This window comes from Melanotaenia boesemani, chromosome 14 (genome assembly GCF_017639745.1).
Source record: "Melanotaenia boesemani isolate fMelBoe1 chromosome 14, fMelBoe1.pri, whole genome shotgun sequence".
Classification (NCBI taxonomy): Eukaryota; Metazoa; Chordata; class Actinopteri; order Atheriniformes; family Melanotaeniidae; genus Melanotaenia; species Melanotaenia boesemani.
In genome coordinates this window covers 26,360,398-26,373,645 of record NC_055695.1, presented here as the reverse complement: position 1 = coordinate 26,373,645, position 13,248 = coordinate 26,360,398, and the positions used below count along the sequence as shown (strand labels likewise).

The following is a 13,248-nucleotide window of genomic DNA, read 5'->3' as shown; positions in this document are numbered from 1 at the left end:
GCTGTTGTAGCACTGCTGGTTTCAGTCATTTCTGCCTCCATCAGATTGCGATGAAGACTGAGCTGAAGCGGTGAAAGCCGCAGTCTTTGACACTGTACTGAAACCCTTTATTACATGTATGATGTTTTTACACCTGTGAGGTTTCTCGGTTCTGAAACCACTGCCTTCCCTGCTGCAACACACACCTTTGTAAACACTAAACTATAAAAAGCATTGTTTATTACATCCTTACTGTCCCCAGTGACTTACCCTCTGTGTACTGGATCACCTTTGTTCACATCAGGATCATATCCTGCCCTTTATGCAGCCATCCCTGGTACCTACTGTCCCAAACAACACACAGCTTGAATCAGTGTGTTCTCTGTCCTGCAGGAGTCGTGGGTCAGACTTAAAAACTCCTCTGATATAACCAGTGTTTACCGTCAGGTCTAGTACTGCTATTACAGCTCTAAACAATCTCCTGTGGCATGTTTGTCCTGTAAACTCTAATCTGTGTTTATAGCTCATCGACATCCCAGCAGGCCTGATGAAATACAGATTTTCTGTCGTACCAAAGTGATTTTTTTTCCACAGCGAAGCTCTGCTCTCTGGTCAGCTATAATGGGGTTCTTATGATTAGCGTGACCTTAAAACACCCCAGTCTATGTCATGTGTGTGATATCTGTTTGGATGCACACTGGTCAATGTGAACGTCCTCAAAAGTATGTTTATGTGTGTGTGTTTGAGCCGTGAATCTCTGTCTCTCTGGATGGGGTTTGGATTTCTCTTGTTATGCACTGCATGATATTGCTGTTATGATTTGCACTTTAATGAGTATTTATTGAAAAAAAAAATAAAGAAGTATAAAACATCAACATTTCTCTCTGTCTTTGGAGTTTTTACACACTTGCACACAGGTTATCACATATACAGCTGGAATATCATTCATCAGTTTACATAAACATTTCAGAGTTGAAGGCATGTAATAGTGACACCTGCTGGACTCTTAAAACCAAAGAAAATAAAGCCCATGGATGATTCTCCACCTGAAGATGGAACTATGAGCAAATGCAGGACTCAGAATTAAGATACTTGACATTACACTTCATGTCGCTTATTTGTACGTGATGAAAGATAACCTAAAGTTAAAGCTCATTTAAATACATGCAGTTGCACACTCTTCTGCAAAAATGATGAAGCCAGAATAAAAAAGTAAAAAAAAAAAATGCTGTTCATGTATTTAAAATAAAAAAGTAATGCAAACACTTGAAAATAAAAGTGACCATACTCCAGTTACTGGTTAAGGTAGTCTCTGGATGACCATGCAAAGAAACCCAGAGTAGAAAATACATTATGTATGGCACTCAGATGGTGCATTTTTTAATTATTAATGTGCACAAGCTCAAGATGTGGCTCTAGTAGCCTTTATTAAGCAGTAACCTTATAGGAAAAGGGACCATGCAGCACACCCGGGCCAGCTGCAGCCTCTGCACTCAGGCCAGCTGTTCCAGCAGGTGAGCCAAACGCCATGATCATGTGTCAGTTTATTCATATTTTCACTGTTACGTCCCTTGCTGAAAAATCTATACATTTGTAGGAACACAACTGATCTTCAGTTTGAAGTTGTAGTTAAAACATTTAGTTTTTTTTTTCAGGATTTCTGGTTGATCCGGAGCAACCTGACAAATCACTGGATTTAGGATTTAGGTTTCTTCCTGTTTCTGTTGTTTCCTCAGGAAGAACTCTGCAGTTTGAGAAGATTCTACTGCTCTGCTTCCATCATCATTCTCTTGTTTCCACCACGTTAGACGTAATTTTACATTTCTGGCGTTGGAGGAAGTTGCGGGATCCTCCAGCTTCAGCATCAACAGTCTGGCTGTTTCTCACAAGCTTCACGCTGACAGCTTCAAGGAGCAGAAGAAAGATTTCTAGTCTTTTAGATGATGTCTCACTCATTGCTCGTCATCATTCTGATCCATAAGTCGCCCTTGCAGTTATCGGGTAAAATAAGGTCAAAGTCGAGAGTATCAGGTGGCTGGACCGGACCATGTGAGGACCTGGGTGATTTTTTTTGTTGTTTTTTTTTGGGTTTTTTTGCTTGACTCTTAGAAACTAAGACACAAACAGGACAGAGACGGACAGTGAAGAGTCCAGCTGATTTCTTCTTATGGTCATCACTCCACTGCTATGTCAGCGTACAGGTCAGGAGGAGGTAAAATAATTTCTGAGGGATCAAAATCCACAACTTCCTGTGTTGAACAATCCTCAGACCTGCGGGAAAAACAAAGATTGGAGGGTGACTCAGTCCTCCTGCACCAGCCCAGACTTTCCAAAAACTGAAAATGCAGATGTTGCCATCTTATCATGACTATGACACTGTTGATGTGGGTTGAAGAGCATTAGAGTGACAATGTCTCATTGTCGTATAAGGACATGAGCCAGCTTGACTTGTCCTGGAAGGAGAGGAGTGGATTTCCTGTCCATCTCATTTTCTCTCTAACACATAAATAAAGCATTCATTCTTTCATGCTCAGAGACCCATTCCAGGCAAAAAGGAAAGAAACCTGTCTGTCTACAGGTTGGGCAACATGCTCAACATTTTTGTGTGTGTGCAGGAGTGTGTGTGAGTTTTTCTGTACTTACCCTTCAACTACTTCCTCTGCTACAGGCTTTGGACCTGCATTGGAAAAACAATTTTTTTTCAAATGAAAGTTTTAAGTGATTTAAACACAACCTTGTTTTTGTAAATGCGATTGTTCAGACTTCACTTACTCGTCTCTGCTTCGATGCAGCTGTCAAACACAAAGGACAGGTATTCATCAGAAATCTGCGTGTGTTTGTGTGTGTACAACACAGACATGTAGATGTACCTACCTTGCAGGTAGCTCCTCAGGTGGTGGGGAATGGAAAAATGTCGCCAGCTTCTGAAGTGCTTCATGTCTCACCCTAATGTAAAGATGCAAACATGTTTTTTCCCTCATATCCTCACTGTGGGTGTAAGTGTGTGATTGGATTAAAACATGTGAACTCACTGGACTTGGGAGCCATTGGTGGCCATGTCACTGTGACTGTGCTGGTGGTTTATGGGAAGGTCTTTGTTTCCTATGAAAAAAAAAACATTTTAAAGACAATTTTTAATCAACATACCAAAAAAACATAGTTTCTTTTCTCAGGTTAAAAACCTGGATCTTATCTTCACATTTAATGGTTAAGAGCCTCAGACAACCTGTTTATCCAACAACCCACAAAGATGTTTCAGCTTATGAAATATGCAAAGCGGAGAACTCATTCAAACAAGTTTAAAGCTGTAAAATATTCAGATTTTAGTCACTTTGAATATCATTAAGTTGACTTTTCAAATGCAACACTAGCAGCTGTCACACTTAAAACAAAGCTAATTCAGACAAATAAACTATATTTACTGACTTTTTTGATGCTTCTATCATCAATCCCAGACTATTATAGCAATATCTGACATTTTACTGAGCCCGGAAGTGTAAAGAGACAGACAGAAATTAACTGTTCGGGCCACGTTTTAATGTACTGTGCACTAGAAAACTTGTTGCATTCAGACAATATTCAACTGAACCATGTGCTTGCATTAGTTTGTGGTCGTTTTATAATTAGCTCAATTCTTTTATCAGTTCATTTGTTCACATTGGAGGCAAAGTTTTATGGCAAAAGGAAATGACAAAATAATATATGATCGGTATGTCAGAAAGCCATTTTTGCTCAAATTTAGTAAATCCTGTTGTTTAAATGAGACATTCTTCCTTTTGAGTGTCTAAGTCTGGTCTGTTGTGGTGAATAAATATCTGAAGTACACAAATAAACAAAAATATGAAAACATATTTACTAAAATGAGCAGACAAATTAATCAGAATGACAGAATTGTATTTTTTGTGCCCACAGTAGCAGTTCATTCACTTTATTGTAATGACTGGTCACTAAATACAAGACAGTCCTTCATACTCCTCTGTTTAATTACCTAAATCTAGTTTTGTTTCTATTAGCTGATGATGGAAAACTTTTTCCACAACAGGAAAATCTGACCTTTGCCTCAGGAGGCACAGCTTTAGTGGAAAATGTGAATTCTATACAGATTTTCCATAAAACTATTGTGGAATTCTTCCAGTCTTGATGCTTTGATAATCAATGCAAAGCAAAACCAAAACCAAACAATTCTGCATCTCCACCTTTAAAAGTCTGCAGAGCTGAATTCATTCATATTTAGTTAGAAATGACAACCTCATCTGGATAACCTCATGAAGCATCTTTCTTTGTTAAACACTTCCTGGGCAATTTGTAAGGAAAACCTGCCTTAAAGTAACAGATGTGGAGTTGCTTTGACATGAAACACTGTCTGCGTGAGGATGTCTTACCCATATCTGGCATGGAGAGAGTCCTGGTGTGACTCCTGCAGAGAAAAAAACAAATTGTGACATTAATTACAATAAAATGAAATCTGATTGTCAGGCTGACAGTTACTCACGATGGTGGGAATGGGTCTGTAGTTTGAGGGGCAGAGAGCGGTTCATCATCATCACAGGTCCACTCCTCACTGTCATCTGTGACTGAAAACAACAACAATATCAAACTGCTGCTGCATCCTTTAAAGCCCTGTAATCAAGAGCTAGAAATACTTACAGCTTTCTGCTGATTGAGGAAAATGGTTTGAAGCTCTGGGGAAAAAAAGACAAAACATCTGAAAGTCATCCCTTATCAGGCGCAAGCGATGACTGGAAACTTGTATGAGTCATTTCATTGCTCTTTGCGTGTCGTGTTTCCTGTTGGGATGCCATACCTGCTCCCCGTGCTGGCAACATCCGCCTCTATAAAGTTGCTGCTGCTCTTGCGGACGGCTTTCTTCCCCACCTCCAGCATCTCCTTGATGTCCAGCTCCACATGATCCACAGCGATATACCCATCTGGAGCACATGCAACATTTTCCCTCAGACACCTTCCATCTGAACACTCTGAGAACGATGGCAGAAGTGTTGGACTCACAGTTGTTGCTGCTGTCCCTGGCCAGCCACTTCCCTTTGGGACAGTTGGTTGTCCGAATGATGCTGATGACGTCTCCGGTTTTGACGGGCAAATCGTCCTTACGGCCCTTTGTCGTTACAGTGACTGTTGCCTGGTACATGGCGTCCTCCTGTCCTGTGAGCTAATGCAAACAGCAACAGGTTATCCTTTCGCTCTATCTTCTTTTCCTCAAGACCAGATCTAAAAAGGTTTCTAGCTGTCAGTATTATGTTTTCTGAAAAGGTTGAACAACTCTGTCCACTTAAAACCATCCCAGTCAGAAAGGAGAGTACTAAGATTTCAGAAAATTTAACACTGTAAGTCAGCCGAGGTTGAAGGAGTCTTGATAAGCACAACATCTATCGCAGACATGCTTCACTGCTGTGAGACCTATTTTCATCTGCCATAAATACATTAGGAGCAACCAGCTTTTCAAGATAGTCTGACTTAATTTAAGCACCGTAGAGGATGAATATTTCTGGCATCCTTATTTTTTTAATCAGAAATTATCATTTGAAGATGACCTTAAAATAACTAAAAGAGTTGTTGGGTTTCTTCAAAGAGGAGGCTGAACCATCTAGCAGTGAAACTGGAGATGTTTAGACAGGTTAAACTCATACAAGTCCACTGTGTTACATATCTGGAAAGACTTACAGAGAATCCTGTTTTTTAAAACACAAGTGAAAAATCTTCAAACCAAGATCAACATTTTGGGGGAATTTGCAGGCTTGGCAGGTTTAAACAGCTTGTCTTTCCTCCAGATCCTTTCAGTTGATCTTTACCTTCTTGTAGATTTTAGCACTGGTTATAATAATCCAACTCTGCTTGTCAGATGGTATTAAATGATTTGGAAACAGCTCAAAAGCAGTACAGCATGAAACAGGAGAGAGTTATGAAAGTGTGTTTAGACGGCCTTGTGGAGTTGTTGGAAGAGTCAGTATTGACATTGAGGACAAACAGCAGAACAATCAGAGCAGGAGGTGCAAGCAGGACCTGGAGTTTTTAACTGAGTGGAAACGATGGAAAAGGTTTTATAATATTTATAGAACTAACAGATGAGCTGCCAGCACTGCATGCAGCAGGCGGTCTGGATGGAAGCATCAGATTTCACCCTCTATCGTCCTCATCACATCCTGCTTTGTTTGGAAGATTTGGGTGGATTGAGGTGTATACAGATTTATTTAACTTTTTTTTTTACAGGTAGTACTGATATGCGACAGATCTACATCTTTATAATTTTGCTGTCTTGTATAATGTCGTCTCCAGATGCTGCTGAACGTCTTTTAACTGAAACACAAAAACATTGGAACATTTCTCCCACATCACCGAGCTGCTTCATTTTTACACAAACTGGATCAAAAGGTGAAAAATTGATAAAACAAGGTGTGTTGATGCTATGAATTATTAAAAATGTAAACTAAAGATTGACTGAAGAACAAAGTCATTTTATCATATAAAGCAACAGAGTTGCAGCGATTGGACCAGGTTTCATTAATAATGACAGAATTAAACATTCACATTGTAAAGTGCTGGTAGATGGTGAAGTGAGAGCTGAGGACATATTGTGGGTGATGTGGACCAGACAAACAAAACAGAGATAAATGACAACGACGCGCCAAATCTGAAGCGAAAAATACAGACTGATTCGTGTTTTTTGGCTTGTCATGAGATCAACTCCATGTTTGTAGCAGTGTGGCTTAAACCACTAAAATTGTAGGTCTTTTAACTAACATATAAACTATCTTATCTTTCTTTTTCTCAGCCTGACAAAAAATATCATAACAAAAAGAAAGCTGAGTGCGAAGTTCATAGATCTTCTGTCAGATATACGGCAAACAATGATTTAAATGTTGACATGGATTCGGTTTGCACATGCTGCTTCAGCTCAGCTCTTCCGGCATGAGGAATGAATCCAGACAGGTTTATATGCACAGACATATACCCCACCCTCCTCCGCTGCTCCATCACCCTCCATGCCTGCTCCTGTCAAAATAACACTCACTTTGAATTTTTTCTTCAGGGCGGTCTCCTTCTTTTCTCTCTCCTTCTGCTCTTTCTTCTCCCGCTCTTGCTTCTCCTTTAACTCCTTCTTCTCCTTTTCCAGCCGCTGCTTCTCTTTCTTTTTTAGCTCTTTCTCATCCGGTCCCTCTGCAGCAGCTTTCTTATCACTCCTGTGGAAAAGAGATTGATAGAAACCTTAGTCTTGATTGAAGGAGGCTTCTTGCAGCATGGTTAACCAGCAGGGGAGTGTCAGGGAAACAAAAACAAACCAAACTCTCTCTGGGTGACTGAAAAAAAAGAGAAGTGGTCCAAAAAGAAGGCCTTACTTGCCAAACCTCCCCGTCTTAGTTTTCTCTTTAACCTGGAAATAACAACAAATCATTGGAATTTCAGTCAGTTTTAATAAAAGTGGTTTAGTTGTGATGAGAAAAAGAAAGTTTGCGATTTAAAAGGGGTGAGAAGTCTCATAAAGCTGCTTACCGTTTCTGGTGTAGCCTCATCATACGGATCTGTAAACACAGTTATTTATAGTTATACAAGGCATTTCCAAGTTGAGTGCTGTGTGAAATATATATTATTAAAACAGATGTGCAACTCATTTAAAGCTGTTATTTTCAGCTGAAAACATGACAGACATTAAGTGAAACTAGAAAATATTTTTGCTTGTTTTTATGTAAAAAAAAGATGTGCTATTTTTAATCTGTTGCCAGCATCATGTCTGAAAGAAGAACTGGTTTAAACCCTCCATCTCTTCACCCCTGAAAGACTCTGATGACTTTTAATAATGTTACTTTAGTTTACATATGGTTTCTCTTTTCCCAGTATGACTCCTAATATCAGTCCTTACTCTTTGGTGTTCCTTTGCGATTCTTGCTACTATTGTTCTTTCCCTTCTTCTTGCTGGAAGATGGGGAGATTTCCTCATACACATCATCTGTGCTTATGATGACACTGTTACGGTTTTCTGCTTGAGCCCTACATGACACAAAGGTTTAAGAAGCAGCAAATAAAACCAATGTCTCAGACAAGAACAAGTGTTTCAGAGTAAAGAAGGTGAAATGTCTTACCCCTCCACTAGTGGCGAGTCTTGGGTGATCTGGAGGGAAGAGTCTGTTTGATCTAGATCATCTTGGTATTCGCCTTCATATGCTGGTCCTGAGTGGATCTCATTTCCTGAATCAATTATTCCATTGCTGTAACACTCAGGTAAGTTCTGTTCGTCTGGAAGCTGTCCATCCAGTTCGTCCTCAGCTGTGTACTCCTCGTTCCTCCACTCTGATGTCAGCAGCTCCGGAGAGTAAGCATCTGAAGCCTCATCATCAAACGCTGGCATGTCTGAGATGTCGGCCTCTGAAAACTCGGGTGAAGCAGGTGCTACTGCAGATGAAGAGCAATGGAATATAAAAACACGATACAATCCAAGCGTTGTTTCTATGATTTCAGAGTGACAGCAGCGGCCGCAAATTACCTTCAAATAGAGGAGGAGGAGGAAAAAATAAACTTGGTGAGGGATATGTGTGTGGTTCCACTGGAACAGGATCTGGGGACTCCAGATCTGGAAGGGCCCTTCTGGGTGGAGGAGGGGGAATGACCAGCAGCTCTGGAATACCATCAGTCCCCTCCTCAGTGATGCCCTCTAACACTGGAGAGGCTTGTCCTGAAAATGAGACATGCTCAGTTTAACTGCTTTCTAGACAGCAGCATGAAAACACCTGGAGGCAGAGAGGTGGAAGGATCTGACTTGTGAGGAAACCAAACCAGACAAACACACACAGTGGAAGATGTTTTCTTTATTTAAATCTCTTCCTTGTACTGTGTCTGCACTTTTTAAGGTTTTGCAACCAACTTTCCTTTAAAGAAGCAGCCAAGCATTCATTTTAGAAAGATACCTTTAATCATTTTTCATCTAAGATATTTCATTTAAACTTCCTTTTAAAGTGTGACTAATTCTTATATGTACTTTTCAGGTAAGAGGAAACTATGAAACAGTCAATGGTCTACATAAACACCTGCTGGTAACTGGTTTATTTTAGCAACCAAAGTCTTTCTAAACATATTATTACTCTGTGTCACCTCTGCTCCATCATAGCTGTCATACCTCTGCAGCTCTGCCCTGCTCAGTTGTTTCTGGCACTAAGGAAGAATGTCAGGATTGCTGTTTACCTTCACAGCTGCTCCTTCACACCAACACCTGAGGACAATATGAGGTGCAAACCCTACTACACCAGATTCTCTGTATACCTGAAACGTTACACCTCCAAACAACATTTCTCAGCTCTCCAGTGTGTACCTCATGTCCTGGTGATATGTGTTCTTCTGCATTTCATGTTGAGGTGAATTAGATGGGAAAATTCACAAAAAAAAGAATAAGAAACAGAGAAGAAGAAGACGAAAAGAGACTGACTGAGACTTACGGTGGTTGATACCGTTAACTTGTGCTGGTTTCTGTGGGAGGGCGTACCCTGCTTCATAATCAATAGGTGGGAGCTCTGGGAGAGCATGGGCGGAACTCTGAGATGGGGGGAGATCTTCAGGTGGAGGGGGCACAGGGGAGGACTGGGTGGAGTTTGACAATGGGCTGAGAATAGATAAGGAATTCCAGGTTAATATTCATTAGCATATCATAACTAGTAAAAAAAAACTTGATTTATGTTATAAACTGTTTTTGTTGTTTACCTGGCCTTCCTGCGTGCTTTCTCCAGAGCACTTAAAATCCTATTATCGGCCGGAGGCGTCCTTTTTCCAGCACTCATGTCTTCCGCCCTCTCCAGGGCAGACAGGGCAGACAGGGCAGAGATTGGACGCTCAGCTGTGGGAGATGGAGGTATAGCTGGAGGGTCCATGGGTGGAGAGGGAGGCTTCTCATCTGCAACTTCTATGACAGCCTCAGCTGCAACCTCAGGCTCAAGAGAGGAAGGAGACGGAGAAGAGGCTGCTGGAGGAGGATCTGAGATGGCAGAACTGGGTGGAGGGGATGGAGTAATACTGGGTGGAATGGGGATGACTTCATTTTGGCTGGCTGGTCTGGAAACAGGCAAAGCAGGATTTTCTGTCACAACTGGGATTTCTCCCTGTGGCATTTTGTTCTGTGGGGTTGAGACTTGGAGAGCTGGGATTTCAGGAATAAGAAAAGGTGGTGGAGATAATTCAGGTAGTTCAGGAATAGGGGAGATCAGACTAGTTTCCACTATAGCACTGAATGAAGATAAGGGCAGGTTGTTTGGTGGGAGGGTTTCTGGTGGGAAGATCTCAGACTCTAGTGGTGTGTCAACATCAGAAGGCACTGGGATTAGTGGAGCAGGTCCAGAGTCGTCCATGCTAGGGGCATCTAGGATCAGATCAGCTGGGATCATCACTGATTCTGACTTTGAGGACTTTTTGAAACCAAGCAAACCCTTCTTCTTCTTCTGTGTTGTGGCTTTAGGTGGAGGTGTGGCCGGCACCAGCTCTGCTGTAGTCTCCTTCTGCCCTCCAAAGAATGAAAGTTTCTTATCCTTTCCATTCTCCTTCTTCTCCTTCTTATCTGGTAGACCCTCATTAAGCTTCTCCTCACTTCCTTTCCCTGTCTTGTCTTTACCTTCCTTCACTTCGTTCTTTTCTTTACTCTTTGTGTTGGTTTTGATGAGAGGCTTTTTGCTCTCGTTCTTGTCATCCTTAAAGACCACTCTGGGGGCACTCATCGTCTTTCCCTCCAAAGACTGGTTAATGGAGGTGAGAAGGGAGGGGCGTGCTCCTGCAGGGAGGTAATGTGGGGGACTCTGGGGAGGAGGGACAACCTTTGGTTTCTCTGGGAGAGCAGGTTTAATCCTGGGTTGCCTCAGGACCAGTTCTTCCTCCTGGAACTTGGCCCTTAGGGCCTTAAAGTCCAATGTGTCCTCCTGCTGAATATAACAAAATGTAGTGGTGTCAGGTACAAAATGAGTCAGACACACACACAAACTGTCACTTAATGAATTCACTTCCTTTCAGGCATGTGACTGAACTCTAATGAGGTAATACAACACAACTATAATGCCCCTAAAGATCCCCTGAGTCTCATAAGTCTTCACATTTTAACTTGACTTTTAAAAAGTTTTAAAAAGTAATGAAAAAAAAATCCAGAGAATTCATTTTGAGATCTGTTAAAAATGTAACCTTAAATTACATGTAATCTACCTTAAAGGCCTCCCAGCCCCGAAATCATGTTATCAATTATTAAATATTTCCAGATTAATGAAGCTGACAGACCTGAATTGATGTAATCTGTCTTGTCCAGATGAAATTTTCAGAGCCTCAAATTTGTCTCACATGTGTACTTGTTCAACAAGTTTATAGCTTAAGTTAATACAGTCTAGATTAATTTATGTGGAGTACAAATGGAAAAATAATGAAACAAAACCATACGTGCTTATCCAACACTCAATGCCATAATATAAAACGTATGGATTGATGATTTATTTATTAGAAGTCAACATACCTCCATGACGAATTTCAGATCCACCGATTAGACAAAAGCCTCTTTTATGAACTGTATAAACTTTTCTTCAGCCACTCATTCTGAGCTAAAAGATGAAAATTCACCATGAATAAAAACAAAACTTTACTTCAGATTTCCAGCGCGGAGCGTGTTTTTCCTCTGATCGGGAGAAGTGTGCGTGCCATACGCGCAGGAGGTGGTTTCAGTGGAGAAATGAATGCGAGCTGGAAAACTCGCTGTCACCTGTTACAAATGATACAGTCCGGCTCGTCAGACTGGTCCGGCTCCAGTTGTGTGTTTAACACCACACGGTGACTCTCAACAGCCCTTGAATTTTTTTCCCCTCCTGTTTCCCAAGAATGTCGCCCGGCTGGCACTGCGTGTGCGCGCTGAGTCACTCACATGAAACCTTGTTGTTCTCATTAGAAATGTCAGTCTTCCTTTAATTGTCTTTATTTTAATATTTCTGTTAGAATAAAAATCGTTCTTTAAAACTCAGCCCACTGGTTCGAGTAGATAATCTGTAAATAATCATCTTTAAGATGAACAGAGAGAAAAGACAGAAACGAGGTCGGCCAACATTCCAGGTGTTAGAATAGAGAAGTACTTAACAAGGCATTTATAATATGACACAAATACATCACTTTCTGCAGACTTTATTACACAGCTAAACTGAGTTTGCACTGACAGGAATGACAGAGACTCTGGCTCAGATGCTCCTCTCTCTAAGTCTGTTAGAGAACTGCACCTTCTTTACTTGACTGATTAAATTCTACCTCCCAAACTAAACTAAGCACAAAAACTACAGAAATCTATGTTTATTGGAAGAAATCTTATATGGTTGGAAAGCCTGCTTATTAAAAAAAAAAGCATTTGTGGGGTGAGCAGCAGAGTTTACCATGTGGGTTGTAAAAACTTGCCAAATCATGTCTTCAGTGCCAAACAGTTTATTCTGCCTCTGACTTTTGTTTGGTGTCATTTGTAAGGTTTGGCAATTAAAATCTAAAGAAAATATTCATTCATTTAACAAACAGGGGCATCAGTAGCATGTGGAAGAGCCATACACAGCCTCCTCCTGGGGCTGGTCCCCAGCTTGGTCCCACACTGATGTGAGATGGGATCCCACCAGCACTCATCCCAAGTCAGCCAGTTTTGGTCGCCCTGGCACCAACACTCCACCCAAGCTGATCCCATGAGTGTTCAGTGAGGTTGAGGTCATGCGCAGTCATGCCAGACAAGATTAGGCAAGTTTTAAATGCCATATTCTAAACCTGTTTTCTCATCCCACAAATGCATTTTTATTTCCTAATGTGGCTTCTTTTAAAAGGGAAATAATCAGGCTTCCTACCACATAGGATTTATTGCTAAGAAGCATAGTTACAACAAAGAATTAATCCACCAAACACAAATTTACTTACTTTTTGGGCTAAACTGACCAAACCTACAGATTTTTACCAGATACTATAACTAGTGGGCATCGATCTGAAATCTGGTGCTGGGACAGTGAAACATAAGTAAAGTTAGTTTAAGTGACAGAGCTCACAGTCCTAAAGAAAACATTAAACTATCTGTCACTCCACAGTCTGCAGCTTCTCCTGGACATTTTACAGTTCTCACTGTTGACAACTTTCACAGAAGAAACAGTCCCAAAGAAAAGTGCCAACAATGAATTTAGTAGATTATACGAAGAGTGACTTAGAGGCTGTTTTTGAATGACATTAGCTGACAAATGTAACGATTCAAGCAACAACAGACGAGTCAAACTGAAACCATCTGCATGGAAAGAT

General features: G+C 40.9%; 1 protein-coding gene across 2 annotated transcripts; it reads right to left on the bottom strand.

Annotated features, from left to right (window-relative positions):
• Positions 1 to 1,557: 1,557 nt before the first annotated feature.
• LOC121652512 (histone-lysine N-methyltransferase 2D) lies at positions 1,558 to 11,742 on the bottom strand. Of its 2 annotated transcripts, none has more exons than XM_042005286.1 (19): positions 11,462 to 11,742; positions 9,682 to 10,886; positions 9,420 to 9,583; positions 8,474 to 8,662; positions 8,073 to 8,382; positions 7,853 to 7,980; positions 7,486 to 7,514; positions 7,332 to 7,366; positions 7,007 to 7,175; positions 4,987 to 5,146; positions 4,784 to 4,907; positions 4,627 to 4,661; positions 4,472 to 4,553; positions 4,362 to 4,396; positions 3,012 to 3,081; positions 2,854 to 2,925; positions 2,752 to 2,771; positions 2,623 to 2,656; positions 1,558 to 2,250 (listed from the first exon to the last, which is right to left on the bottom strand). In XM_042005286.1, exons 1-19 carry the CDS (start codon positions 11,465 to 11,467, stop codon positions 2,154 to 2,156), a joined length of 2,964 nt encoding a protein of 987 aa, XP_041861220.1. In that variant the 5' UTR covers positions 11,468 to 11,742; the 3' UTR covers positions 1,558 to 2,153. The 2 variants fall into 2 exon arrangements, with proteins under 2 accessions (XP_041861220.1, XP_041861221.1); XM_042005287.1 differs by having other exon boundaries at positions 11,589 to 11,742.
• Between the last annotated feature and the right edge of the window lie 1,506 nt (positions 11,743 to 13,248).